The sequence below is a fragment of the Hyperolius riggenbachi genome, chromosome 3 (assembly GCF_040937935.1).
Source record: "Hyperolius riggenbachi isolate aHypRig1 chromosome 3, aHypRig1.pri, whole genome shotgun sequence".
Lineage (NCBI taxonomy): Eukaryota > Metazoa > Chordata > Amphibia > Anura > Hyperoliidae > Hyperolius > Hyperolius riggenbachi.
In genome coordinates this window covers 436,821,763-436,845,912 of record NC_090648.1, presented here as the reverse complement: position 1 = coordinate 436,845,912, position 24,150 = coordinate 436,821,763, and the positions used below count along the sequence as shown (strand labels likewise).

At 47.5% G+C, this 24,150-nt stretch overlaps 1 protein-coding gene across 1 annotated transcript in view; it reads left to right on the top strand.

The window, feature by feature from the left end:
• KDM5A (lysine demethylase 5A) overlaps nucleotides 1-24,150 on the top strand; it is a 101,008-nt gene that overhangs the window by 26,345 nt on the left and 50,513 nt on the right. The window contains exons 12-20 of the mRNA XM_068277679.1: nucleotides 77-258; nucleotides 3,309-3,471; nucleotides 3,984-4,103; nucleotides 5,736-5,930; nucleotides 6,033-6,214; nucleotides 7,350-7,474; nucleotides 10,391-10,541; nucleotides 12,652-12,769; nucleotides 19,034-19,389. Of these exons, the coding sequence (XP_068133780.1) occupies nucleotides 77-258; nucleotides 3,309-3,471; nucleotides 3,984-4,103; nucleotides 5,736-5,930; nucleotides 6,033-6,214; nucleotides 7,350-7,474; nucleotides 10,391-10,541; nucleotides 12,652-12,769; nucleotides 19,034-19,389 (1,592 nt within the window). The remainder of the gene's footprint in view (nucleotides 1-76; nucleotides 259-3,308; nucleotides 3,472-3,983; nucleotides 4,104-5,735; nucleotides 5,931-6,032; nucleotides 6,215-7,349; nucleotides 7,475-10,390; nucleotides 10,542-12,651; nucleotides 12,770-19,033; nucleotides 19,390-24,150) is intronic.

Here is a 24,150-nt window from a genome sequence, read left to right as displayed (position 1 = left end):
TATTGGTTTATTCCCCCTTGTGGTTTCTGGTCGGCAGACTTTTCACTGTTGCTTTTATTATTTGCTTTCACAACAGGATTACGCTCAATGCGGATGGAACCTCAATAACATGCCTGTCCTGGAGCAGTCTGTCCTGTCCCACATCAACGTGGATATCTCTGGCATGAAAGTTCCCTGGCTGTATGTGGGGATGTGCTTCTCTTCCTTCTGCTGGCACATTGAGGACCACTGGAGCTACTCCATTAATTATTTGCACTGGTAGGTTGGCAGTTCCTTCATCAGTGTTCCCACCAAGCTCTATCAGCTGAGCACTCCACCTGGCTAGTATTGGTGAGCACTCGGCTGTCATCAGCCCACCTTCTCACTCCCTTTTTATCAGAGTATACTGACGATGCTGCAAACCTAATCATGTCATTCAGGCAGCATCCCCTTGGGGGCAACAGCGCTGTATACCGGTACCGCAGACTATCTCTCACACTATCTGATGCTTGGTTTAATTGCCTTCTTAAAACAGAAGGAAATTTGCAATAATTCAGTTATAAGTGAACATTTGTGGTTCCCCACAATGCACTACTACTAAATATGCAAATTATCCCTTTTCGCACTTGTTAAGCAAAGCAAGCATCCAGAACCGCTGGTGTATAGCAAGCCTATAGCTTTAAGTTTTACACAGCCATATCAAACCCACATGTAGACAGCCTGTTTCAGACTTTTGGTCCTCATCAGTATCTGATGCTGACAGGCAACAGGAAAGCTCTCAGCGTCTGCATTCGGCCTGTTATAATCATTAATATTCACCGCAGTCCTAGCTGCTCCACTTGCTGCTGCAGTGGCTGGGGGAGGCTTTTCCAATGTCTGAGAAAACCCTACTGTGTGTGTGTGTGTGTTTCCCTGTATGTATTTTGTGTGTGTGTGTTTCTCTGTGTGCATATAGTGTGTGTGTAGTGTGTATTACTGTGTTTTTCTCTGTGTGTAGAGTGTGTGTGTCCTCTGTCAGGGGGCTCTGGGGCCCTTTGCAATTGCCCAGGCTGCCCTTTTGTAAGAAAAATGGACCAGCACACCAAACTGCTAAATGCAACAAATGTGTATTGTAGAACTCTCTAAACAAACACAGTAATATAGTTTCAGCAATACAGAATCAAAAAGCAATGCGACTGGGATAACCCTACTGTTATCCTCTATCACATTTTGCTGCCTCTGCATTATTCTGTATGCATTCTGCTATGTATAGACCAGGCATGAGCAAACTCTGCCCTCCAGCTGTTACGGAACTACAAGTCCCACAATGCATTTGCCTTTGAGTCATGACTGTGGCTCCTGCAATGCATTGTGGGACTTGTAGTTCCCTAACAGCTGCAGGACCAAGTTTGCCTGTGCCTGGTATAGACTCATTGCTCAATTCTGTGCTATATACACAGTAGCTATTGTTAATGGTGAGTGATTTCTGTTTACCACTTGTATCCCAAAGTGTCATTGCTTTTTGATTCTGTATTGCTGAAACTATAATACTGTGTTTTTTAGTGCTTTTCAATACATACTTGTTGCATTTAGCAGTTTGGTGTGCTGGTCCATTTATTCTTATACTGTACTATTAGGGCACTCCAGATTTTTTTTTTAGACTTGGCACCCTGGTATGCATTATTTGCTAGCTTTCTTTGGGTGTGCAACCCTTTTCTAATGACAATGCCCTTCTGGAAGCGCCAGCCCTGTATTTCCCTGCCCCTCTCCATCCGGTTACATTTTCCTGTCACCCAGCTGGAAAAAAATCCTGGGGAGAACACCGTGCATGCTCAGAATTGCATTAACTTACCTCTTGCTGCATTGTTTTTATTTTATTGCAGCAGTGTGACAGAATACCCACTAAGTTCAGTAGTGCGTGAAATTAAGGGCTGGGCTCACTCTATGTCGGAGCAGTACCGTATCCTGATTTGCTTGGCTTTTTGCTTAGATGGGAGACAAGGATCTTGTTATATCAGGGCCATGCATAGAACAGGGGAAATACATTTTTCCCCCTTTTTTTTGTGTAAGCTTTCTGTCACAAGCACACTCACCTCAGCCCACCATATGAAACCTACATACACATACAAAAGGCATTAGTAGCGTCTAAGTGGAGTAAAGCTTTGTACACACGTATAGTGGGTGTCGCCTTGAAGATCAGCACTTGATCCCTTGCCGACAGTTCATGACCAATTGCTATGGAGGGGGGCAGTGGAATAACGGAGTGGGAGGAGTAAAGGTGGCCATACATCTTGCGATGTTGGGCAGATTCAACCAAGAGACAAATCTCTTTCTAATTGAATCTGATTAGAGAGAGATCTGTCGGATGCCCATACACACCGCAGGCCGATTCCCGATCAGTTTTATCATGCAATCTCTCGGGAATCGGCTGAGCACACTGTGTCTTCCGCCTCGCCGACACCCTAATGTGTAATGTGCCCCACCAGTGACTAAAACATTACCTGTCTGTTGCCGCCGCTTATCCTACGCTGGCTCAGGGCGCACTCCTTCGTCCATGCACACGCCCCACGTGGTTGCCGGCCTATGTGCTGGCGCATGTGTGATGTCACACACGTACCCCCGTTACTCTGGCAACCACATGCATGGGCGAAGGAGTGCCAGTGGGGGATAAGCTGCGGCACATTACACATCCGGGGGGGGGGGGGGGGGGGGGGGGGTCGGGGGGGGGCAGCGTCGGGGTTTTTTGTCTAATTCATCGCTCATGCTAATTTCGCTAGCGGTTACCGGCACGCACTCGATCGAGTAAGTCGACCCTACATTTTGCAGCATGTCCACCCCGATTAATGCGACCAATTTTGGGGCAGAATAGTCGATCAGGCATGCACTTGGCGGCCCCAATTTTCATCCGATTTATAATAATCGAATCGGATGGTCAGTTGGCCGCTAAGTCATTTTATATATGGCCACCTTTAGGAAGAGAACAATGGCCTTGCACTGTACTTGAAAGGGGTGACCTGGTTATTTTGATCTCTTGCTTACGCGCCACTAGATTCTTGGCAGAGGTGGCCCGGACCAGCCACCTTAGCGAGAACCAACTAGTGTGTGTATAAAGCCTTAGTAAAAACAGGAAGTGGCCAGGAATCTTAGCTATGAAATGAAAACTAACAGTATGCCTGCTCACATCTAGGATGTTGGTTTTTTTATGCCTAAAAATGCAAGATGAGGCTGTCTAGTTTTAATGCATCTTTACAAATAGGTCTTTTATGTAAAATAGGGTTGCTCCTCAGTGGTGGATGGGTTATCCTGTTTTATATTACACTTGAATATATTTTCCCATGTTCCTTCTGCAGGGGAGAGCCTAAGACTTGGTACGGGGTTCCCTCTCATGCAGCAGAGCAGCTGGAAGGTGTTATGAGGGAACTTGCTCCAGAACTGTTTGAGTCTCAGCCAGATCTTCTACACCAGCTAGTGACCACCATGAACCCCAACATCCTGATGGAACATGGTGTGCCGGTGAGTCATCTGCCTGTGGTGGTGCTATTGCTGGTGTTGTGTCTGATCATACTGGCTGTAAATTTACGCTGCCCAGCATGCGCAGTGCGATCCTGTGCTGCCACATTTCCTATTCAATGATGCTGCCTTCACTAAACACCCCAAATATCTCTGCACTCACACCCTCTACACTCCTCAATTTTTCACCTACCTCTGTGCCAAATTGCAGCCCCCGAGCCCCGCTGGTTCACAAGACAGGCTTATGTAATCTATCTCAGGAACAAGTGGGGCTGCAATTTGGCACAGAAGTAGTTCGGGGGGTCCCCCCTTTACCCTGAAAATTTGGGCAGTGTAGGGAGTGTGGCTGCAGAGATATTTCGGGGGATTATATTAAGGTTCCTTTTGAGCATGTGTGATACCCAGTGAGGAAGGCAGCTTCCTGGCAGCACAATCAGACATTACACCGACACTCTGGGATTTCTAGGCCGTGTAGGATGAATGTTGATTTTTTTTTTTTTTTTTTTTTTTTTTAGGTTTATAGAACAAACCAGTGTGCCGGGGAGTTTGTTGTTACCTTCCCTCGTGCTTACCATTCTGGGTTCAACCAGGGTTACAACTTTGCTGAGGCGGTGAACTTCTGCACGGCGGATTGGGTACATATACATTCATTAATTGCTTATATTTGTGGTCCAGGTATCTCACAAGCTTGCAGCAGCTTATTCTTAGTTTTCTACATATATTATGCAATCATATTTATAAGGCTGCTGTGCAGCCTCTGTTTTCTTTTAATAAGTGTGGTGAAGTTATACTTTCTCATGGGAAGCTGAACTGCGTGCTTGTTGGACAGTTCAGCCTGCTGGCCACACAGGCCATTTGTGCAATTAAAGGGAATCTGAAGTGAAAATTAATGTATGACTTAGTGGTTTGTATGTGTATTCCAGCTAAGAAATAAAACATTAGTAGCACAGATATGAGTCTCATATTGTTTCAAGTACAGGAAGATGTAAGAAACTTTAGTTGTTATCTATGCAAAAGAGCTTCTCTGAGCTCTTCGACCAGCTACAGTGCTGTTTTCTGAAGCACTTATCTCAACCCGTCTCTCACTGTTTCTTGTTTGTTTATGGTTTTACTGCAGGAAAGTTCAAAGGGTCATTATCTCTGCACTGTTTCATAGTTTAAAATACTGAGTGTACTTTAAAAAGCCATATAACTGAAAATAAAAAGGAGACACTTTTCTTTGCTACTAATGTTCTATGAATTATCCGTACTACACTTACAATTCATTATATCAAGTTTTTTTCCGCATTAGTGTCACTTTAAGATGCAGGTGATTGGTAGGGTTTGTGACCACACTTGTGTTCATTTGGTAAGTGGTAACATTACATGGCGACTTTATTGGGTGATCAACAACAGTGTGGTTGATCAAAAGTTGATTGACTAGTGGCCTACACACTGCAAGCGAGATCCTATGCGATTCTCCTTTAGTAATCGAGCTTAACGATCTTGTGCCTTTATGCTCTAAATTAAAAATCGATTCTGCATCAATCAAAATCCTGTATACAGTAGCCGATTCCTTTACTTTTGACCAGTAATTTCTACCCTGCCCGATCAAGTAAATTAGTTGGTTTGACCAAATGTCGGCCAATTTCCATCGATCAAGCATAAAATGATCTATTCGAATGGTCAATTGTGCTGGAACATCATGTAATGTATGGTCACCTTTAGAATACGAACGCATAATGAAAAACATACATCCTTTAACCTCCTTGCCGGTTATCCCGAGCTGAGCTCGGGGTAACCTGCGCAGGAGGATTGCTCAGGCCCCGCTGGGCCGATTTTTCACTTTTTTTTTTAATTACACGCAGCTAGCACTTTGCTAGCTGCGTGCCTAAGTCAATCGCCGCTGCCACCCGTCGCGCCGCGTCCCTCCCCCCCGCTACCCGTCGCGCCGCGTCGCTACCCCCCCCCCCCCCCCCCGACCCCTTGCGCAGCCTGGCCAATCAGTGCCAGGCAGCACTGAGGGGTGGATCGGGATTTCCTCGGTGACGTCATCCTGCCCCATCGCCATGGCATCGGGGGAAGCCCTGCAGGAAATCCCATTCTCAACGGGATTTCCTGCTTGCGCAGATCGCCGGCGGCGATCGAAGTAGGTAGGGGGATGCCGCTGATCAGATCAAAAATTTAAAAAAAAGTGCTGCGCTGCCCCCTTGCCGCAGTAATTGGAACGGCAAAGGGGTTAAGAATGTAAATTCTTCACTGTAATTATTTAATACCCTCTCTGATAGCTGCCCATGGGACGCCAGTGTGTGAACCATTACCGACGCTTGAGGCGGTACTGTGTCTTCTCTCACGAGGAGCTGATATTCAAGATGGCGACTGACCCCGACTGTCTGGATGTTGGACTAGCTGCTTCAGTGTGCAAAGAGATGACCATTATGATTGAGGAGGAGACTCGGCTGAGGGAAGCTATCATACAGCTGGTGAGGGTTCTGCTTGTATTTATATAGTGTGATAGTATGTTTTACACTTTTGGTATGTTGTGTCTATTTCACACCTGTAAGAATGATTGTGCTGGTTGTCAGGGTGTCCAGCAATCAGAAGAGGAGGTGTTTGAACTGGTCCCGGATGATGAGAGGCAGTGCTCTTCCTGTCGGACAACATGTTTTCTCTCCGCTCTCACCTGCAACTGCAGCTCTGACCGTCTTGTGTGCCTTCACCATGCAGAGGAGCTGTGCTCCTGCCCCATGGAGGAAAAGTGTCTCCGGTGAGTTCATCTGCCTGTTATGGGAAGAACAGACATTGGGGGACATCTGGCCACTGGAGTTGAAAACCGGGATCTACATGAAATTAAAGCAGACCTCTGGTGTATATCGCAAATTCACCAGGTCCTCTTCTTCTATAACATTACAAGCACCTGCCGCTGGAAAACGCCATTTGTCTTCTGTACTCGAGATAGAGAAAACAAATAGCCTTTTTTTTGGAGGGGGGGGGGGGGGGGCTGCGTGCTACACTCTGGAAACTGCAGACACGCAGCAGCTCCGGGGATGAATTACACGAAGACACGGCAGGTCATAACTTTTATAGGAGAAAAGGACCCAGTGAATATGTGATATACACTGGAGGGGCGCTTTATGTTAAGGCAGAAACAGGCATTTATGATAGTCTGAATCTTGACCCCGATATTTTTCTAATAATGATACCTTACCTGCTCAGAGTATAGTATACTCCCACACTTCAAGGGTTACTGAAAAAAAAAGCTGTTTAGCTTACCTGGGGCTTCTTGTAGCCCCAAGCAGTCATCCTGTGCCCGCACTGTACTTCCGCGACCCCCCCAGCCAGCAGCGACCCACTCAAAGCTGGCCAGAAGTTGGGGGACAACTTTAAGGATCTACCAGCGCCAAGCTGACGTTTCACGCCAAGAAAACCCTACTAATCTCGAACCTTTTGTCAGGCTTTTAATAACATCATGTTGGAAATTTGGGTATCTGTGGGTCGATTCCCTATAAGTCAGAGCTCAGAAGCTCCCCTCACAGACCAGTGCGGTGAATGTCAGCATACAGTAGTCTGAAAACCATGCACCATTCCCAGCCTCAAGAAAATACAGGGGCTTGCTGTTGGCTGCACGCAAGTCTAGCCACCTGGATGGGATCATTTGAATGAACAGCAGAGATATTGTGAGCTTGGTAAATAAGCAATAAATATTAGTATATAATAATAAAGTATAGGTGTATGGTTGCTTTGTTAATGAACCAAAAGTTTTAGCAATTTTTTTAGGGCCCAGCCAAGATACAAAGACAGACATTTCTTACTTCTCTGGACTTGCATTTGCTGCTGTATCACTGGCTATTGTTGGATGATCTTGATTTTCTAATGTTTACTGTTGTATTTGCTGCTTGTAGATACCGGTACTCTCTGGAAGATTTCCCAACTTTGCTCTATGGTGTGAAATCACGGGCTCAGTCTTATGACACTTGGGTCAGTCGTGTCACAGAAGCGCTGACTGCCAGTCTTAATCACAAAAAAGGTTTGTAACATGTGCTTTTAACCACTTTGTGCAAAACGAGCCTTTTAACACATCCATTTTTAGCACTTTTCAGTGCAAAACAGACGTTTTAAAACAATCTGTTTTGCAGGGCAGAGGATCAGGATGCACCCACGCGCAGCCACTTTCTGCCGTCTATGGGCGGTCAGGAAGTGGTTGAGGAAACGTTCAAGTTAAGACGTAGGGACTGATGGTAATCTGTTAGCCCTTATCCAAAACTGGAGTGATACTAGGCTTAATTAAAGTGAACCAGAGATGAAGCACCCTCAAGTATTTTACCATATATATCAGTGGGGACATTAGAGAAAATACCTACCCTGTTCTGTGTTTTAACCTTCACTGCTCAGCCTGCCTGTTATCAGCCCTGATAAAATCCCTGACTGAGCATTCAGTCTGGCTTTGCTCAGGAATCATAACTGAGTCATTATAGCAGAGCCAGAAGGGGGCAGGCTTGGGCTTGAAAAGACATCAGAGAAGACAGACTCAGCTGTAATGATTTCTGAGCGAAGCCAGACTGAATGCTCAGTCGGGGGATGTATCAGGGCTGATTAGAAGCAGGCTTAACAGTGAAGAATGAAACAGAGAGCAGGGTAGGTGTTTTCTCTAATGTTCCCACTGATGTATATGGTAAACTACATGAGTGCTTTGTCTCTGGTTTACTTTAAAGAGACACTGAAGCGAGACTAAATCTCGCTTCAGCTCTCATATATAGCAGGGGCACGTGTGCCCCTGCTAAAACGCCGCTAACCCGCAGCTAAACCGAGGGTCCCTGACCCCCCAACCCACCCCCCGCAAAAGTTGGTCGCAAAGGTTGGTCGTAGAATATGCTTCCTAGAGGCAGGGCCGCCTCTCCCCCGCCCCTCTCAGTGAAGGAAGACTGAGAGGGGCGGGGGAGAGGCGGAGATACGCGCTGACAGATGCGCGTGGGGCAGGGCTGCGGCGGTTAGCCCTGCCCCAATGCGGAAGCGCTCCCCCGCATTACGGAGGGGATTTGGGGGGACAGGGACCCCCGTTAAGCCGCGGGATAGCGGCGTTTTAGCAGGGGCACACGTAGGAGAACTCACACTTAAAGAGAGTCTGAAGCGAGAATAGATCTCGCTTCAGACTCTCTAAGTGTGAGTTCTCCTAGGCTCACACAGATGGGTTATCAGCCACTGTCATACCAACAATAAGCATTTGTAGTATTAAGGGGAACTGAGCACCAGAATTTCTTTTTTAAGTGATCCTCCCCATAAGGGAGTGTGGTAATGGAGTGTGCCCTTGAGAGGGCAATGGTTGTGGTGAGCCTCACTACTTACCTATGTTGTACTGCTTCTCAGGCCCCCAGCTCATGTACCATCTTCTTCACAGACCGGCCGCATCTTCCAAATTGTGTGGTTCCCGGCTCTGTCACACTCCTTCAGGGAAATGACCACTATGTTATAGACCACATGGGATGGTACTGCTCAGTGGTTGGAGGACTGAGCAGTACCAGCCCATATGCTCTATAACATAGTGGTCCCCTAAAGGGTGTGACAGAGTCTACCCTTAATTAACACTACCTGGAATTTCTGCGGCAACCTGGGTCAAAAAGACTGTATGCCAATTTTATGGGCAAGGTATTACATTTACCCAGTGGTTAGAGAGAGGTTAAGGTGATGTACATGGACCTTTGACTTTAGGTTCATGTAAGTTTTACATCCTGTTCTGTTCCAGCTATGTAAGAAACTGGACCTGAACTGAAGACAGAGGTCAGTATATACGGGTACTAGCATCAGTCCCTGACATCAATGATTTTAAAGGGAACCCGAAGTGAGAGGAATATGGAGGCTGCCATATTTATTTCCTTGTAAACCATACCAGTTGCCTGGCAGCCCTGTTGATTTTCTGGCATAAGTAAGAGCAAAATGAATGAATGAAGAGCAGAGATATTGTGAATTTGTCAACAAAGCAGTGAGTAATCCTGTATAGGTGTATGTATATACAATTAGTCAAAACCCTGGAACAAGAATATGGTTAATCCAGTAAAATCTGAGTCAGAGTACCTGATCTGCTGCATGCTTGTTCAGGCTGTATGGCTAAAAGTATTAGAGACACAGGATCAGGAGGACTGCCAGGCTACTAGTGTTATGAGGACTACAGTGGTAAACCCCCCTAAAGACCAGGCACATTTTTACTAAAATGGCCACTGCAGCTGTAAGGCCAAGCTGCAGGTTCGCACAACACAGCACACGAGTGATTTCCCCCCCCCCCCTTTACCCCCCACCAACAGCGCTCTCTGTTGGTGGGGTCTGATCAGCCACCTGTGTTTATTTTTATTTTTTATTAATATTTGTTTGTTTTATATAAAAATGCCTTTTTTTTTTTTTTTTACATATTCCCTGCTCCCTCCCTCCCCCGCCAGCCAATCAGCGTGATCAGCTGTCATAGGCTTAAGCCTATGACAGCCGATCACTCCCCAGCATATGGAGGAGACAGCCGTTTCACATGGCTGTTCCCAGTACAGCGCTGCTGCCGATTGCAGCACTGTACATGTAACAGTCCCCCGAGCGGCTGTAGCCGCTCGGAGAGAAGGCGGGACGGAGCTTCCCCCCCCCAAGCAGGAGATGCGTGCGCTTGGTGTTAGGCGGTCCTGGGGCTGCCGCCGCGGCCACGCCCGTCGCGTTAGGTGGTCCCAGGGGGTTTAAAAGGAAATAAATATGGCAGCCTTCATACCCAGCTCACGTTGGTTTTCCTTTAAAGGTAGAGAGCCTGTCCCATTAGCACTCATAGCTGTCATTACAGGAAGCTGTAATGTTTGTGGGCGACCTGATTGTGATTGTTACATTTTCAGCACTAGGTGACAAATGAGCACTTCTCTTCTTTGCCCTTTTAGTGGCTATCAGTTCACCTGTGAATAATCTTCTGCTCCCCCTATAGATATCATAGAGCTGAAGGTGATGATGGAAGATGCAGAGGACAGGAAGTTCCCGGAGAATGAACTCTATCGCCGACTCAGGGATGCTGTGAAGGAGGCAGAAACTTGTGCATCTGTTGCTCAGTTACTGCTCACCAAGAAGCAGAAGCACAAGTAAGAATGTTCTGCCCTCTCATTCATGTCACTAAACTAACATATTTCAAGTATTCGTGTTCTTATCACCCACCTAAACTGAGAAAGTCAAGTGAGGCAAATTATGACAGAGATCAGGATGGTAAAGGAATGTAAAAAGTGTATAGCAGTAAATTGGTGGATAGAGAATACCCGTTTCATGGACCAAATGTACTTGCCAAACTTTAGTTCTTATCCTCTCCCTTCTGGATGCAACAAGTGGGTGGGCCAATCAGGTGTGACTGCAACACCCAGAATAGGAAAAAGAATGAAAGACATGCTGCATTTCCCAACATTCCCTGCATTTTAATAGAAACAACAGATCATATTAATTTCATGTTTTCTCCTGAGTTTTCTCCTTGGAGATAATTTTTCATCTTCTCTTTAACCATTTCAGCCCGCGGGTATTTTTTACCTTATGCATCAGAGCAATTTTCACCTCCCATTCATTCTCCAATAGCTTTATCACTAATTATCACAATTAATTGCTCTATATCTTGTTTTTTTCCGCCACCAAATAGGCTTTCTTTGGGTGGTACATTTTGCTAAGAATTATTTTTTCCTAAATGCATTTTCACAGGAATATTAAGAAAAAAATTGAAAAAATTCATTATTTCTCAGTTTTCAGCCATTATAGCTTTAAAATAATACACGCTACCATAATTAAAACCTATGTATTTTATTTGCCCATTTGTCTCGGTTATGACACCATTTAAATTTTGTCCCTATCACAATGTATGGTGCCAATCTTTTAATTGGAAATAAAGGTGCATTTATCAGTTTTGCATCCATCACTATTAACAAGCTTAGAATTGAAAAAAAAAATGTTCCTAATATACCCTCTTCACATGCATATTAAAAAAGTTTTTTTTGTTAATTGCATTTTTTTTTTCAATAAAAAATTTATTTGGGTAAGTTTTGGTGTGGGAGGTAAACAGTTTTAAATGTAATAATGTGGGTTTATTTTATTAAGAAAAATGTATGTAGATGTAGTTTTACTATTTGGCCACAAGATGGCCACAGTGAATTTTTTTTTTTTTTGTAGGCCTGGAAGCGAAGTGCTCGCTGGAGGACGGCAAACTTTTTTTTTTTTTTTTTTTTTTTTTTGGTCAGAAAGATGGCGGATTCTGATGAGAAGCCATCGGTCTTTCTACTGGGGACTTAGATCAATGAATGGGAACTCAGTGAATGGGAACTATGTTCCCATTCATTGATTTCCAGGCTAACGGGGGATAACACGGGAACGCGCAGAAGCGCACAGCAGCGTTTCAGCGGCCGGCCAGGCGGCATAAATGGTTAAAATAACTTTTCAGCACTTTGCAATTTAAAAAGTGCCCAAAAGTAGGTGAAAGCGTACTGTCAAGTAATTTTCTTTTGCTTGCTGGTGACTCAAAAGGCCTTACACTTTTTTGATAAGGTGTTAAAATATTATTTTGGAGAAAAAGTGAATTTGATCGGGCCCAGCATCTGTGAAGATGGGGCACCGACACCTGTAGAAGCGTTTCGCCCTGCCCCTCGGAGCTTTCTCAAAAAAGAGATTGGCACCAATCTCCACCTTGAGAAAGCTCCAAGAGGCGTGGTGAAATGCACCTTGGACGTGTCCCGGACTCTGAGCAATTCACAGCCGCCACTGGCCAGTGCGCTTGTACCTGACCCTGCTTGCTAGTGACCTGGAGCTCACCAACAGACACAGTACCACAAATTTAGATGTAATCCTTTTTGAGATGGATCACATCTACTGACATCATTAAGTGCAATTTGGGAACAGAGAGCAAGCCTTGCCCCATGATAGCTACTAATGCAGGGACAGCTGCAGGTTGCATGGTGTGGGTGTTCCTTGGTGGAGGTACGGGACGAAAAGTGGCTGTGGTGTGGAAGCCAACAGGCATTCACTGGGCGATGATCACATGCACTGTTCCCACATTTACTATACAGTGAGCGCTCACTACCAGGATCAGTGATTTTAAATGTTTTGAATGCAATATTTGTTATATTATCCCTGCTAAGGCATTACTAAAGATTACTGTATTTGTACTAAGAGACCCCCGCATTTTCAAGTGGTTGTTAATGTTAACACTTGTTGTTTCTGCAGTAAGCTGAGTCAGGATTCCGGAAAGACTCGCACTAAACTCACCATGGAAGAGCTGAAGGCCTTTGTCCAGCAGCTGTTTAGCTTACCTTGTGTCATCACACAGGCCCGGCAGGTTAAGGTGAGCCCAGGCAGTGCTGGACTTCTTTTTGTGTTTGTTAGGTGCTCAAGCTCAGAAATGTTCAAAGTGTTAAAGAGAACTTAGCATTGAATTATAAAAAAAACTGTGGTTGGTAAACTGTGTGGGCTTTTGAGGGGTGCAGCAGGCAGGCATGTACTTAACTATGGGGCTACTTAATAGCCCCTCCCCCCTCCACCTTTATGGCATCGATCTCCTGCTCGGTGTCACAGAACCGCAGGTTCAAAATGATATAGTGCATCCCTGCATGCTGAGAGATGTAGTTCCCATTAACATCACTTGACCTGGAGATGTAGTGAACTAATCATCTTGCATGCATCATGCATCCCCAGCATGCATTGCAGTTTCTGGGAACGTGCTGTAGCATTGCAGGAATTGCATTCTGTAGCACCAAGCGAGAGAAGATGGAGTTTGCCATATAACAGCCTAGACCGTTTGTCTAATATGGTTGCTACTCTTAGTAAGAGCCAGGTGCTCGATACACATTTGATGAACACAATAGTCGCATACTCATTTTGGCCACCAGGTCGATGTCTGTACTGACATCTGCCATGTTCTGCAGAAGATAAGCTGTTCCATGCAGCAGGTTTTCATTGATCAGTTGCACTGTCCTATTCTGCTTCTTCTCCCCTATCCATAGAACAGCACATTCTGTTCAACTAATCCAAACATGTATGACTCACTGGCTTCTACCAAACACAAACTATTGTGTCTACTGGCAAAACTCGGTCTGTACGGGCAGGCTCGGACAGAGCCGCCGAACCACCGACGGTCCCATCGGTGGGCCCCGACTGCCCCTCCTCCTGGGGGCCCCTAGAAGGCGTGCGCTGCATGGGAGAGCCGGGGAGGGCAGCCCGACTGTTTTTTTTTTTTTTTTATGTCCCTTAAAAAAAACTATTTTCCCCGGGGGGGCCCCCTCCTATCCTCCCCCTCCCTCACCTCGGAGGGCCCCCCTCCTGTTACGAGCGGCGGCGGCGGTTACAGCAAAGTTCCTGCGAGGTATAGCAGAAGATAGAGGTCCAGCTGCCTCCCGGGCTACGCTGTCTCCTCTATGCCGCTCGCACTGCTTCCTGGTTTAGTGCGAGCGGCATAGAGGAGACAGCGACTGGGAGGCAGCTGGACCTCTATCTTCTGGTTTACCTCCCCGGAAGTTTGCTGTACCCGCCGGCGCCGCTCGTAACAGGAGGGGGCCCTCCGAGAGTCCGAGGTGAGGGAGGGGGAGGATAGGAGGGGGCCCCCGGGGAAAATAGTTTTTTTTAAGGGAAAAAAAACAAACAAAAAAAACAGTCGGGCTGCCCTCCCCGCGGCTTGTAAGGAGGGGGGACACCCAGGTGAGGGGGGGCATAGGAGTCGGGGGCCCCCACTGGCTACCCACTCGGCTACCTAACTGCCCACCCTCCCACCTGGCTACCTAACTGCCCACCCGGCTACCTATCTACCCACCCAGCTACCTATCTGCCTACCCTCCCACCCGGCTACTATCTGCCCACCCGGCTACCTATCTACCCACCCGGCTACCTATCTACCCACCCAGCTACCTATCTGCCTACCCTCCCACCCGGCTACCTATCTGCCCACCCGGCTACCTATCTACCCACCCAGCTACCTTTCTGCCTACCCTCCCACCCGGCTACCTAACTGCCCACCCGGCTACCTAACTGCCTACCCTCCCACCCGGCTACCTATCTACCCACCCGGCTACCTAACTGGCTGCCCACCCGGCTACCTATCTACCCACCCAGCTACCTATCTGCCTACCCTCCCACCCGGCTACCTAACTGCCCACCGGCTACCTAACTGCCTACCCTCCCACCCGGCTACCCTTCTGCCTACCCTCCCACCCGGCTACCTAACTGCCCACCCGGCTACCTAACTGCCTACCCTCCCACCCGGCTACCTATCTACCCACCCAGCTACCTATCTGCCTACCCTCCCACCCGGCTACCTAATTGCCCACCCGGCTACCTAACTGCCTACCCTCCCACCCGGCTACCTATCTGCCCACCCGGCTACCTATCTGCCCACCTGGATACCTATCTACCCACCCAGCTACCTATCTGCCCACCCGGCTACCTAACTGCCTACCCTCCCACCTGGCTACCTAACTGCCCACCCGGCTACCTATCTACCCACCCAGCTACCTATCTGCCTACCCTCCCACCCGGCTACCTATCTGCCCACCCGGCTACCTATCTACCCACCCGGCTACCTATCTACCCACCCAGCTACCTATCTGCCTACCCTCCCACCCGGCTACCTATCTGCCCACCCGGCTACCTATCTACCCACCCAGCTACCTATCTGCCTACCCTCCCACCTGGCTACCTAACTGCCCACCCGGCTACCTAACTGCCCACCCAGCTACCTATCTGCCCACCTGGCTACCTAACTGCCTACCCTCCCACCCGGCTACCTAACTGCCCACCCAGCTACCTATCTGCCTACCCTCCCACCCGGCTACATAACTGCCTACCCGGCTACCTATCTGCCTACCATGCCATGGGCGTCCCTACATAGGGCAAAATGGGGCATGCACACTCCCCTGGCTAGCTGCTGCCCCCCCCTAGCTACCCGGACGTGGCTGGCCCGCCCGCCCTGGGGTGGCAGCGGAGAGAGAAAAGAAGCGGCAGGCACAGCGGCGCTGCCTGCCGCATCACTTAATTCTAAAGGGGGGAGCGAGAGAGGGGGAGCCCCAAGGTGAGGGAAGGGGGAGGGGGAAACGTCCTCCCTTCCCCACCGCTTCTCTTCTCTCTCCGCTGCCACTGAGGACACCTATAGATCTGGCTATTTAAACTGGGGACACCTATAGACCTGTCTCTCTATACTGGGGGGCCCTGTCACTACCTAAACTAGGGGCTCCTGTCACTATATACACTGGGGGGGGGGGGGTCCCTGTCACTGCATACACTGGGGGGCTCCTGTCATACCTAAACTGGGGGTACCTGTCACTAACTGAACTGGGGGGGCGCCTGTCAATACCTGAACTGGGGGCACCTGTCACTACCTGAACTGGGGGGCACTGTCACTACCTAAACTGGGGGCACCTGTCACTACATACCCTGGGGGGCACCTGTCACTACAAACACTGGGGGCTCCTGTCACTACATACCCTGGGGGGCACCTGTTACTACCTTAACTGGGGGGCACCTGTCACTACAAACACTGGGGGCTCCTGTCGCTACCTAAACTTGGGGGTCCTGTCACTACCTAAGCTGGGAGGCTCCTGGTGCTACCTAAACTAGGGTGCACCTGTCACTACCTAAACTATCCAGGCCAGCCCAGCATCACCACCAGCCAACCAGCCCAGAATCACTGTCAAAAAGGCCACAGCATCACCACCAACAGTCAGGCCAACATTTACTTCAACCAGCCAAGTACAGCCCAGCATCACCGCCAGGCCGGCCACAGCATCACCGCCAGGCCTTTCAGCCCACACATCATCCCCAATCCAGCCAAAAACAGTATTGCCTGGCACAGCAGCCAGTAGAGGAGAATTCAGAAGCCAGGTGAGAGGTGTCTACCATATTAAGTGGGCATTCTGCCTATTTATGTGAAATGCTGTTTATTTATGTGCCTCATGACTGCTGAATTTGTCTTGTTGGGGGCCTAATGGTTACTGAATTTGTCTTGTTGGGGGCCTCATGGTTACTGAATGTCTTGTTGGGGGCCTCATGATTGCTGAATTTGCCTTGTTGGGGGCCTCAAGATTGCTGAATTTGTCATGTTGTCATATTTGTCATATCTAACCTATGCTGAGGGAAACTATTCTGGCTACCTATATTAGCCCACTGCCTTACTGTTACAGTTACATTACAATTACCCCCCACCCATGTGATGTCATGTCCACACCCATTTTTTTTGTCGCTGCGCGCTTTGCTTTTTTGGGGGGGGGGGGGTGTTGGTAAATTATCCGCACCGGGTGTCAAACACCCTAGCTACGCCACTGGAGGGGGGCACAGCTTGGAAGGGGGGGAATTGGGCACAGAGCGGCGGGAAGGGGGGGAAGCGTCCCTCCCTCACCTAGGGCCCCCCCCTTCCGCGCACCCCAGCCAGCAGCGAGCGGAGAATAGCTACAGAGATGATGCTATCTCCGCTCCGAGTCCGCATGCCGCTGCCCTGCTGGTCTCTGACTGTAGCGTGTGACGCTGTCCAATCACGTTCTCGCAGTACTTCCTGCTAGAGCGTGATTGGACAGCGTCACTACAGGAGACAGAGACCAGCAGGGCAGCAGCGGCATGCGGAGCGGAGCGGAGATAGCATCATCTGAAGCTGGTAAGCTATACTCCGCTCGCTGCTGGCTGCACTTCTCGAGGAGGGGGGTGCGCGGAAGGGGGGGCCCTAGGTGAGGGAGGGGGGGAGGCTTCCCCGCTGATCTGTGCCCTCTGCCCCCCCTTCCAAGCTGGGGGGGACTTGCATTGTGTGGGGGTATCTCTGCCACCAACCTGATTGCATTGTGTGGGGGTATCTGCAGCCAACCTGATTGCATTGTGTGGGGGTATCTGCAGCCAAACTGATTGCATTTTGTGGGGGTATCTGCAGCCAAACTGATTGCATTTTGTGGGGGTATCTGCCGTCAACCTGATTGCATTTTGTGGGGGTATCTGCCGTTAACCTGATTGCATTGTGTGGGGGTATCTGCCGTCAACCTGATTGCATTTTGTGGGGGTATCTGCCACCAACCTGATTGCATTGTGTGGGGGTATCTGCCGTCAACCTGATTGCATTTTGTGGGGGTATCTGCTGCAATTTGACTACTTGATGAATTATCATGAGGCATGTAACTACTTGAATATACAATGTATCTGGTCGGACCTAATCTCTGTGAATAACGCCGCTACTTATTTTGTGTTTTGTATTTTTTTTTTTAAGTCTGCCCATGACTCATCATGACCACGCCGATGTTCCAGTGCGTGGTGACACCCATTTAGTTTCGCATTTAGACATATCCCTATTGGAGACTGTCCTCAGAATTGCTCACAATCTATTCCCTACCATAAAGTCATGCAACATTTCTAGAGTACATGTGTATGTGAGCCCAAAATGGGGGGGGGGGGGGGGGGGGGAGGGAGGAGGAGGAGAGGGGGGGGGGCCCCAGGCTGAAACTTCCTCGGTGGGCCCTTGGTGTCCCAGTCCGACCCTGTGTACGGGACTTCTGTGTAAAGAACAAACTCTACTTATGTACGGTGATGGTTGTGGTTGTGGCTTGGTTCCCCTCCAGTCTCATGCTGGCAGTTGATAGCTTCTTTGGGTAGATAGGAGATGACAAGTGGAAGACTAGATGCAAAGATGTCTGGCAGCTGAGGGCATGACTGCTGCGAATAAAGTTTGGGGTTCTAGACTGACAAGTCCCCGCTATTTCTCAGAGGAAACCCCACGTTGTGACTGCTCCCTAGATACTTTCAGGAGACAAGAGTCAGCAATCAATAATGTTTGCATTTACCAGCATGGACTGGAGGAAAAGTAGATGGGTAGACCCTTTACATTTCCTGGGAACCCCTGCGTTCCAGATACGACGTTGCATTGATGCTTCTAGCTGGAGTTTCATTGTCGGTTAGTAAAAGGCTGCAATATCATTACAGTAGTACCTAGTGGGAGTTGCCATGGCATTCACCCCACTCATCTCCTCCTTTTACTATCAGTCAGAGGTTCTAAGGTGTCCATACATCACTCGATTTTCATAATAACTGCATAAGGCAGATATTCTATGCAACTACATGGTCACTGGTACGATCTTTTCAAACAATTTCTGAGCAAAATTGTTCAAAAGCATCAATCGGTCATGCTGGAAAATCTCTGTTGCAAGGGCTTGATCGGGTGTGCGATGGTAATGGCTTTCAGCTTTGTGATGAACAATGGACCCGAGGGATCCTTGGCTGCTCTCCTCCTAAGTGTATGTGTAAGCCTGGGCCCGTGGTGAGTATTGTATGCTCACCTATCATGCTGGCATGACGCCTTGCCTCCTCCTGTGTCCAACCTCTTTTTGAATTGTCACCACGAGCGCCTGTACATGGCAACACAACATGTGCTGGTGTCACGTGGTACAGGCACTCGCAGTGTAATTCAAAATGATGCTGGATTTATTCTTATCTAATCCTGTATCCTGCCTGAAGAGAAAACTTAGTTTCAAAGGAAAATCTTGTACAGTTAGTCATTAAATGTATTACCTTAACAAATGTTGTTTTGTCTTTGGATTCTGATTTCTAACAAACACTTGTATTGGAATGTTTAAATCTGTTATTTACACAGAATCTGCTGGATGATGTGGAGGAGTTCCATGAGCGTGCACAGGAAGCCATGTTGGATGAAATTCCAGATTCCAGTAAACTTCAAGCTCTGATTGATCTGGGCTCTAACCTGTATGTGGAGCTTCCTGAGTTGCCTCGCTTGAAGCAGGAGTTGCTGCAGGCCCGCTGGCTGGATGAGGTCCGCCAGACCCTCTCTGATCCGCACAAGGTCACCTTGGATGTGATGAAGAAGCTGATTGACTCCGGTGTTGGTCTGGCTCCACATCACGCAGTAGAGAAAGCAATGGCTGAACTCCAGGAGTTGCTTACAGTGTCCGAGAGGTGGGAAGAGAAGGCCAAAACCTGTCTGCAAGCCAGGTAAGTGCAGACCTTTCCTTGGATTGTGGTAGCTGCCCAAGCAATAGTTTACTATTCATAGAGGAACAAAACGCTTGAGTCCTTGGACTAAATATAACAAACGTCACGGGGGACGTTCCAGCGCAACCAAACCCCCCCCTCCCCCAGCCTGACTGGTCCCTCTGTTTTCTCCTATCGCGCTATGTTGATCCCCTGTGACCCTGCATTAGATTGCCTGTTGCAGGCTACTGCGAATGGGCAGCCAAGGCTTTGTGCCTCCTCAATGCTCCTGTGCGCAGAATATTCTCGACTCAAAACTACGAGTGAGGGGGCCACACATCTGCAGCAGCTCACGATTGATGAGTCAGGAAACTTTCAGAGCGACTCAGCTGCTCAAAGTAGCACGATGAGAGAAAAAACGGAGGGACCTGTCAGGCTTTGGGGGTCTGGAAGAAGCACCAGGTAAGTAAAATAAAACTTTTTTTTTTCCATGTGAGCCTGGCTAACGAGCTACAGGACTTCCTAAGTTGCACTTGGCAAGGTTCTTTCTGATCTTGCCATGGGACACACAATGACAAACAGTGGCAACTTTACTTCTTTAACTGGTTCTTGTCTTACGGTTTTTACACCTTAAAGAGAGGAAAAAAAACTTTCCCTGGGGGTACTTACCTCGGGAGGGGGAAGCCTCAGGGTCCCAATGAGGCTTCCCCCATCCTTGTAGCTGCAGACAATCCAGCGCTGTCTCCCCCGAAGAGTCCTGCAATCCTGGCTCAACAAGCCTGACAAGGCTTGATATATTTACCTTCCCTGGCTCCAGGGGGCGCTGTTGCGGCTCTCAGCGCGGAAATAGCTGGTCTCTGTCGGGTCCGCTATACTATGCTGGCGCAGGAGACTTGTGCCTGCGCAGTAGAGTGGGCAGACAGCGATTGCCTATTTCCACCTATCTCAGATCGGAGAGCCGATACTGTGCCTGCGCTGGGGCCGGGAAGGTAAATATTTACTTCCCAGCTGTTCGGAGGGGCACAGCGAGACCGCCGTGGGACACAGGAGGACGGGGGAAGCCTCGATCAGATCTGGAGGCTTCCCCCACACGAGGTGAATATCCCCCGGGGGAACTATTTTTAGTTACAGGTTTTCTTTAAAGTTCCTGACGTTTTTGACACTTTAGCTGTGTCGTTTTGATACAGCAGTAACTTTTTAATTATCTATGCCATCTTAGTGATATCCTGTTTTATTCAGTACAATCTAGGCTTTCTTTGGGTAATATTTTTCTCCCAAAACCACTTTATTTTTTAGTCTTTATGGGGAAAAATTAGGCATAAATGCAAACATTTTTTTTTTCATTTTTCACCCTTCCTAATTTTCACATCACACGTCCCGCAGTTATAAAACATTTACAAATAAATAATTCGGCCCTTCCCGATTAAAATGATACCCCATATGCCACATTTTACTTCAAGCTGAGCATGTGGTGGACCGTTAGCCCCAGTCTGAGCGTCTGTGGCGATCGAATACTTTCGCTAGGGTGACAGTTCAGAGGGCATAGAGCTGTACAGATGCATCACTAGGCAATGGCAGAGCGTTACATCTGTAGAGCATTGGGGCCTGAAACTTTCGCCCTAGAGCGATTGAATTCGATCGGTACTGGCGACAGTAATTAAACGTTTATAAACAGGTTTAGGTATTGCAGGGGGTTAAGAATGGGTTAATAGGCTAAGTTAGGGTTAAAAATTAACGGGGAATTTAAAAAAAACAAACACTTTTTATTTTATTGGGCCCACATCACTTTACATTTTTTTTTTTCTACTTTTACAACTTGGGATGGAAGGTCTCACTTCCCAAGAAAGGTTAGATAAACTGGGTTTATTTAGTCTAGAGAAAAGACGTCTTAGAGGGGATCTAATTAACATGTATAAAAACATCAGAGGGCAATATAATAGCTTGGCGGATTAGCTTTTTGTCTCTAGGCCTTCTCAAGGGACTAGAGGACATGATCTGCGCATGGAGGAAAAACGTTTTAGTCATTTATTTAGGAAAGGGTTCTTTACAGTAAGAGTGATTAAGATGTGGAATGCATTGCCACAGGAAGTCGTTATGGCAAACTCTATACCTGCATTTAAAGGGGGCTTAGATGCTTTTCTTGCGTTGAAAGACATCCATGGCTACAATTACTAGGTAATGCCTAATGATGTTGTTCCAGGGATTTTATCTGATTGCCATCTGGAGTCGGGAAGGAATTTTTTCCATTTTTGGGGCTAATTGGACCATGCCTTGTAAGGGTTTTTTCGCCTTCCTCTGGATCAACAGGGATATGTGAGAGAGCAGGCTGGTGTTGTACTTGTTCTCTGGTTGAAATCCATGGACGTATGTCTTTTTTCAACCAAAATAACGGTAACTTTTTTTTTTCTAACTTTATTGAATGATTGTTGCTAGCTAACAGCAACAATCATTAACGGGACCATTCACATGACTGTGCACGAGCGCGCCCGGAACACAGCGTGATTTAATGCAGGACATAGATTCTACATTCTAGAACACACAATGGGACTAATTAGGAGGTAGAATCTACGTCCTGAAACCTTAAAGGGAAGGTCCAAGCAAAAAAAAAAAAATGAGTTTCACTTACCTGGGGCTTCTACCAGCCCCATGCAGCCATCCTGTGCCCTTGTAGTCACTCACTGCTGCTCCAGTCCCCCGCTGGGAGCTTTCTGACCTCGGAGGTCAGGGTCGAATTGCGTACATTTTTACACATTCCCGCTCGTGCAGGAACATTAACGCATACATTTTTACGCGTTAGTGGTGCAACGCGTAAATTTTTGTTCCTGCACTAGCTGGAATGCGTAAAAATGTATGCAATGTGGCCCTGACCTCCGAGGTCAGAAAGCTGCCAGCGGGGGACTGGAGCAGCAGTGAGTGACTACAACGGCACAGGATGGCTACATGGGGCTGGTAGAAGCCCTAGGTAAGTAAAACTCATTTTTTTTTTTTTTGCTTGAACCTTCCCTTTAAGCAGTTAAAATAGCTGAATGTCTGATTGCACATTGGGAGAACTGTGTAGTTAAAAGTCGTATTATTTTTTTTTAATGGTGTTTTTTGCGACTGCCAACAAATGTTTTCTAGCCCTTTTAGAATGTTTATAGCTAAAGCAATCTCTTCCCACATTTGCTTAAAGGAAATCTGAAGTGAAAATAAACTTATGAGATAATGATTTGTATGTGTAGTACAGCTAAGAAATAGAACATTAGTAGCACAGATATGAGTCTAATATTGTTTCCAGTACTGGAGGAGTTAAGAAATTTCACTTGTTATCTATGCAAATGAGTCTCTTTGAGCGCTCCGACTTGGGTCACTGTTTTCTGGAGCACTTATACATCAAAGAAACAGCCAGACAGGGATTTAGATGAGATGTTTACTGCAGGGGAGTTGAAAGGGTCATTAGCTCTGCTTGTTTTATAGTTTCAAATACGGAGTGTGACTTGTCATTGCAAATATGACAGAATTGTGCAATGTTATAAAAAATCTAAAAATTTAAATATGAGACTTTTCTTTGCTACTAATGTTCTATTAATTATCAGTACTACACATACAAATCAGTGTCACTGCAAACACACCTTAAGTGTTCAAGAACTTTCAATTTAAAAACACAGAAAAAAACAAAAAAGTACCCACTACTGACCATCTTGCTGCTCGTTGTTTTTGGGTTCTTTCCTGTTCCCCATTTCAGAACCCCCCCCCCCCCCAGTGCTTGTTTTACTGGGCATGTCCGGTATGGAACGTGTGCATGCTCAGTTCAAAAGTGTGTGTGCACTGGAGCTTCCAGAATGTTTTTAGACTGAGGGGCTAGTCAATTATTAAAGAGGTCAGGGACGGGAGGGACCCTGAAATCCATAATCAGCAGGAACAGTGTTGGCATCAGGTAATCTAGCCCACCGATGTATTTGTTACTGCAGGGGTACTTTAACCACTTCATGCCATGGATTTAGGGGTTCAGATGCACACAAGTGTGTGCACATGCACTTTAGCACAACAGTAGGGCTTCTATAAATGTCCTAGTTGAACTAGGGGTGCACAAATAGAACATTGAGAAGTGGGATAAGCTGGGTACACACGCTAGAGGACACTTGGCTGAGGCGGGTGTCAGGATAGCAGTGCCAAAGCTTATTCAGCCTCCTCACTCCTTCCACTGGAAGCTGCACTGTGTTGATGTCCATCCTCCCTTTCCACAGCAACAGAACATGTAGTGAGGCTGTATCTGTAAAACACCTGGCCTTGAACTAGCATCAATCGTGCGTGTGTAAACCTCTTTACTCAGGGACTTATTGGTGGCATGCAGATACACACAGGACAATTGCTTTTCATTGAATCACTTTTCAGCAGGCATTAAATATGTTTTCACTGAGCTGTAAGGGTACCAACAAATTTGTCCATGCCTGTATTTGAGCTTTACAGGAAATCTCAAGTTAAAAAAACAAAAAGCAGTTTTGCTTACCTGGGGCTTCTTACAGCCCCCTGCAGTCATCCAGTGACTGCGCTGTCTGTCTGCATTTATCCAGCAGGCCGGTCACGCGCCTTCTCGCCACTCACTTATTGCTGGTAACATTTTGCGCGTGCGCAGTACACGAAAACCGCTACTGTGCATGCACAGACCATTCCTGGCCACGTGAGTGTGATCAGGGTGTGTGCGGCTCAGGGCTGTGAATGCGGAGTTGCCACTGCTTACTGGAGGGATGTGTAAGGACAGCGCGGGCACAGGGTGACTCCAGGGGGATGCTAGAAACTGCT